This window comes from Morus notabilis, unplaced genomic scaffold (assembly GCF_000414095.1).
Source record: "Morus notabilis unplaced genomic scaffold, ASM41409v2 Scaffold534, whole genome shotgun sequence".
Lineage (NCBI taxonomy): Eukaryota > Viridiplantae > Streptophyta > Magnoliopsida > Rosales > Moraceae > Morus > Morus notabilis.
Window position 1 is genome coordinate 32,878 of NW_010364797.1, and position 6,485 is coordinate 39,362.

Sequence of the window (6,485 nt, forward strand, 5' to 3'; positions counted from 1 at the left end):
GTGGCTGGGAATTTCCTGCAAGTGAAGTTACAAAGATATTGCCTAAAATTAATTAGTTATGCTGAATAAAGTCAAAGTAACGTGTACGTTGGGTTTCTTTTCCTGTGGAAAATTATTGAAATGACTAGAAATTTGGGGCGTTCCAATCTATTCACATGCAGACCAAATTTAATTTTTCGTTTTTTTTTTTTTTTTGTTTTGTTTTGTTTTGTTTTTCAGTCAATGAAACGTCGAAGAAGCATCCAGCATATGTAAATGCGTCGATTCGTGAGGTCTCCGGTCATTCGCGAGTGCGTTCGGTGGGGTGCAGTTTTAATCAAAAAAATTCTTATTAATAGATTTTCTCACAAAATTTAAAATCAGAGGGAATTGTGCTAAATGTAGGGCTGATTTAAATTCTTTTAAGGGGCCTAATATGTAATTTTCTAAAATTACTGAAAGTTTAAGTAATGAAAAATAGTGAATGCCTTACACTTTTATTTATTTATTTATTTTTTTTTAAGAATATAAGTTGTTGTTGTCATATACGAAGGCGTTTGATACAGTAACATTTTTTATATTTTTTTTTTTTTTAAGAATAGAAGTTGTTGTTGTCATATACGAAGGCGTTTGATACAGTAACATTTTTTATAAAAGGTTATTAATACGGATGATTCTTAACTTTTTTAGTAAGTAATAGTTTAGTTTTTAAATTTTATTTTTTTTTATAAAATGACTCTCAATCTCTTTAAATAAATATAATCTGATCTTTTTTTGTTAAATTTTTGACAATGTAAGTCATGTGCTGTATCTCATAATAAAAAGTATTTTAGTAAACTGAATAATTTCTTTTTCAACAAAAATCAAAATAAAAAATCTAAAAAGAACCGCACAAATGTTAGAAGCACACAACTTCCTCTTGCCGAGCTTTGTTCACTGGATTTCGCATCTTCTTCCCCTCCGTCGACAGCTGGGGCGGCGCGGGGAGAACCTGCGGCGACATCCCTCTCTCTCTTCTTCCCTCCCGTGAAACTCTCTCTCCTCCGCGACTCTCTATCCTTCGCGACCCCCGACCACTCTCTCTCCCCTCCGCAACCCCTCGGACCTCTCTCTTCCCATGACTCTCTCTCCTCCGCGAACCAGATCCATGACCTGCGAAGACCAGGTCTGAACGAGGCTGAGAATTGTTGCGACCTAAGCCTGCGACGAGAAAGCACCGGTTTGGTCTGGTCGTTAGCAGTAAAAAGGCGGGTTTTACTTCTTCTCCCAAAACCCCCTTGGTCTGTTTCGTTTTTAGGAGGTGTATGAAAAGCAAGAGAAAGAAAAAAGGACAATCTTTGGTGGGTTTTTTCAGAATTTTCATTTTCAGTGTTGTAATTGAAATGGGTCCTATGTGAGCAATTATGTATGTAAGTTTGAAAATTGAAGTTGTTTCGATTTTTTTCTTTTCCCGTAGAGGAAACACTGTTTCTCTTTGGGAGATGACTTCGTGTTGTTCTCCATCGTGTTGGTTGTCGTCGGAGCCGGTGGTGAGAATGATGAATTGGAGGGAGGAGATGGCGAGGACGAGGCCGTCGAATTTCGAGGAACATGGGCAAAACCGTGATGCCCAGTCGAGTTTTGATCAGCGTCGCCATGATGAACTTTGTCAGTGCGCTGGTTTGAGGTGATGCCGGTGTGCCACACAGGGCGAGTAATTCATGGGTTAAACCAATTTGAGGGTAATTTTGGCGGTTAATTTCACTAGTTTAGAATTTAAGTTTTATTATAATAAAAAATTTTTAAAAACAGTCACATTTAATTTTTTTATTACAATAAAAAATTTTCATATAAAATCACATCTCAATTCAAATTATAAACTCAAATTAACAAAGTGAAGAAGTTCAAATCTTTTCATCGTAAAAAGAATTCACATGAGGTATCACGTACTTTTTCCTGTCAATTTTTAAACAGATATTGACAAAAATAATTAAATTACACTATCATTTTGTTTAAAAAAAATATTAAGAACTAAAATGTTATTTATTAAAGAGATTGGAGATTATTCTTGTCAATAATTCTTTTTTAAATAAAGATTGCATTCCAATTATAAAAAATACAAACATTAATTTAAACGCAAAAGATTCTAACACTATTAGGGACTCAACTCTACTAAATACGATTAAAATGCTCAAAAAAAAAAATAACACGTGTATTGAGTTTGGATAAATGTAAACTAAAGAAGCACATAAAAATTTAAGTAAACATATAACTTTCTCAAACACACTATTATAATTAATGGATAACTCTATTAAATGAGAAGAGATCAAAGACATCAAGGCCAAACACAATACGCAAAGGACAACGACTTGCGGGCCAGACAAAAATCTTCTAAAAAAGGAAATTCCTCCGATCAAATAGCTCATCTCTATTAAAAAAAAAAAAATAGATAACTAAAAAATGGCATTACTAAGCTCCTAGAGAATAGATAAGAAGCTAAATACATCTAACAATAACACTCTAAACTCTTTACAGAAGTTAGAAAAATTCTTCACAGTTTGAATGATTGTTAATGCATCATATCTATAAAATGGAGATTTAGCTCAATAGATATCAGTATCTTTGAAGATGATGTAACCATCACAAAATTTAAAGATAAAAATAAATTTGAACGAGCATAGAAATAAACTGATATTTTAAAAGAAAAATGAAATATAAAAAATAAAAACTTATCTTGAAATTGCTCCGACAAAACAGCTTTCCTATAGGTTGCTCACTTGAGTTGGGGCCGTCAATTTAAAGGTTATTATATATCAACAAACTCAAGAAATAATTCCAATAAAGGATTTATTAGATTTAGGTGAGATTGGCATGTGCAAGGCACGTGCTATCTCTTCCCTTTTTTTTTTTTTTTTAATTCGAAAAAGTGGTTTTTTCATTTTAGTCAAAGATTCATCAAAGCAAAGGAACAAAAACTTGATTAACAACTAAGGAGTAAAAATCATGGAAGAGTTTAAGCTAATCGTTATGGAGAGTTTAAGTACCAACCAATCAGCCATCATAATCCACGCATGGTTAGCTATGCTCTTTCCCAGTTAGTTAAAAGCTCTTAGAAATTTAGTAGTAATAACAAAAAGTGCTTCTATTAATACTCCCTATTCTACTTTTTATATATCCGATTTTAATAATATGTTTTATCACTAAATTTTCTATTAATAAAATTATTTTTGCGGACAATAATATTTTGAAAATATACTCATTACACTCCCATCTTATAAAAAGAAAGAATTATTGTGCATATTTAGAATCATTTTTAAAAAGATTTTTACGTATTTTAAAAAATAAAAAATGATAATAAAAATAAAATGATAAATATTTTTAAAACGAAAAAAGTACATACGTCCGCTCATAAAAACGTAAAACGAAAATAAATTTTTGTGGGTTAATGTTGAAAAAAATAAGTAATGGGTCATTTTAATGTCAACTTAAATTGATTAAAAAAACGGATCATGTTCGTGTGTTAATTTGAGTGCCATTAAGTCCGCTCAATTACTCAATTATTTTTAAAAAATATTTTCCCTATTTTTAGTTAGATTTTTCAAATTTTTATGACTTAATTAGTTGTTGCAATATAAAACGGAATTGATTTTGAGTACATACGTGTTTATGTTGGTTTTATATAGTTGATTTTGGGCTAAGTGCGTTGTAAGTTGATTATAACTGGTATATCACAAAAGTATTATATTGTTAATCTGTATTAAGATAAGTCATGTTATGTTGAGATTTCTCAACATGTTTATGTCACTCACCGTCTTAAAATTGGGATAATTTATGCAAATGCTAACCCTTAACCCAACACTTGTACGGTCACCAACACGAATTCTCACCACCTCCAGAAGTGAATACTTCCACGTGGCATGATTGATCAAATAATTTTAAATAATGTCTTCTACCAAAAAAAATATATTTTAAATAATGTAAAGCAAAAGGCTGAGCTGTCCCCTTGTCCACCGATACTGTAGTTGGTAGGCAGAGGGCAAAGTGCATCATGAGCTCTGTAACCTATGATGATCACATGATACATAGGACATCAAAAGAAGTGAACAACTTTTTATTTTCAAAAGAAAAAAAAAAGAAGGAAAAAAGTGAACTGCTTTCATATTGTGCAACTAAAAATTAGATAATTATTTAATTAAGAATTTTTACAATAAAAAAATTTTAAAAAATGTCACATTTATCTTTTTCTGTTACAGTAAAAAACTCTAAAAAAATGTCACATATCAATTTAAATTGAAAATTTAAATCCGTGAAGTGAACGAGGTCTAAGAATCCGTTTAATTCATAAATACGTTTAGTTTATAAATTAAAACTATGAGATTAAAATTATTTTTAATTTACGTGTATTTTTTATTAAAAAAAAACACTATAATAAATCACGAATTATGATTCGAATCAGAGTACGAATCCCCCGTCTAAATAATCTCAATTACAATGCATTTAATTTTAATCATATTTTATTACTTTTTTAGGCAGTTAAATAATTTTTTTATATTATTTTTTAATATCACGTAATATATTCTTACTCATCTCCTCCTGGATAGAAAAAGACATTAATGATTAGATTTCTTTTCATTATGAATTTTATCTATTTTTAGATACTTTGGTTCTGTTCATTTCGCCAATTCGAGTTTAAAATTCGAGTTTTGTTACAGTAAAAAGTTCTCAGAAATAGTCATATCTAATTTTTTTACTACAGTAAAAAACTTTCACACAAAATTATATCTCAACTCGAATTATAAATTTGAATCAGCGAAGTGAACGGAACTTTTATGTATACTAAAAAAACTACTCACATAAATGCTTAAAAACTTATCGAGAAACCAAGAATAAATCCCACTTTCTCCGCTCCTCTCATATTCTCTTTTTTATTCATCATAAATCAAAGGGTATCAAAAAAAAAAAAAAAAAAAAAAAAAAAACTCGATCTTTATTTTCATTACTTCCTCTGACTAAAGAAATAAAACCGAACAATATTTTTGTCAATTAAAAAAATAATAATATCGAAAGTTTATTGAGCGTGAGTAGCATTGCCAAAAAAGACTAACTAGTTTTTAATCATTAAATTTAAACAAAATCACATTAAATTAAAAAATATATATATAAAATAAATACAAATCTTACAATTAAAAGTAACAAATTCTTTATAATTTATTTTTTCTGAACTTATTAAAGAAATTACAAAAGAAGAATAACGTTTCCCTAAAATAAACTAAAAACAATTAAAAGAAAAACAGGGGAAAAAAAATTCCAACTCCAAAAAGTCATATATAAAGAAGAATATGCGTAATGCAGTAGTTAGCGTCGCCTCTTCTGACTCTGCCTCTCTTCTCCATTCTCCACCTGCCCTTCGTATTCTCGACCATCCTCTCTCTCTCTCTCTCTCTCTCTCTAACTCTCTCTAAGAAGAAACGAGACCAACCAGTAACAGAAAACTTTGCATTTGAGAGGAGAGAAGAGGGAAGAATGGATCAAGTGTACGAGCAAGGAGTGACGGCGACGGGCAAGAAGCCCAAGACGAAGATTGTTTGCACTCTGGGACCCGCCTCGAGGTCTGTGCCCATGATCGAGAAGCTTCTGAAGGCCGGCATGAACGTCGCTCGCTTCAACTTCTCTCATGGATCTCACGATTACCACCAGGAAACCCTAGATAATCTCGGGCAGGCCATGGACAACACCGGAATTCTCTGCGCCGTCATGCTTGACACCAAGGTTTTTCCTTTTTTCCGATCGGCAATTTTTTCGGTTTCTAGGTTTTGTTTAACGGTCTCTTCTCTTCCTACCCAGATTTCTGAAAATTTATTATTGATTAAGAGAGGATTGATTTGTAATTCCTCCGTTCATTTATTTGTTTTATTTTATTTCTCGTTCGTGTGATTGTTGGATTTCGATATGTAACGATCATGGATTACATTGTACGGCTTGCGACCTTTGACATATGGCCTTTTCCGGTTCTTTTATGGGTTTTTGTCCTTTTGTATGTTTTTACTACTGTATCTTGATTAATTTCTGTTATCTTTGGCAGTTCTTTTTTTTTTATTTATAAATTTTGAGAGGAGGATTTTTATTATTATTATTATGATTTAGGAATTCAGTTTTTGTGGTCCTTTGTGTTTGTCAGTCTACTGATTAGTTGTGCATTCTTCAGTGGTACATAGCATGATGTGTCATGTGTTTCACCTGAATTTGATCAAAAGGTTTGGACTTTGATCGGTTTTAACAGTTTTCATGATAAAAGGATTTGTCGTTGAGTGTTTGAATCTAATCATTTCGAGTTTCAGCAGTTACTTTGGTCCTCAGTTTTGGATTTGTATTGTCTGTCCTTGTTGTTCCGTTTTTCTATTTCTTGCCTTCAGAAAATGTAAAATTTTCTCTGGGAAATTGATTTTGACTTACAAGTGTCTTGTTAGGGAACTCAGTGCTAAAAAAAAAAAGTGTCTTGTCTTGGTAGGGGAAGGAAAAAGAGGATT

General features: G+C 31.4%; 1 protein-coding gene across 1 annotated transcript in view; it reads left to right on the top strand.

Moving 5' to 3' along the window:
* Window positions 1-5,334: 5,334 nt before the first annotated feature.
* LOC21385919 (pyruvate kinase, cytosolic isozyme) overlaps window positions 5,335-6,485 on the top strand; it is a 3,206-nt gene continuing 2,055 nt past the window's right edge. The window contains exon 1 of the mRNA XM_010106991.2: window positions 5,335-5,727. Coding sequence (XP_010105293.1) covers window positions 5,482-5,727 — 246 coding nt within the window. The 5' untranslated portion in view covers window positions 5,335-5,481. The remainder of the gene's footprint in view (window positions 5,728-6,485) is intronic.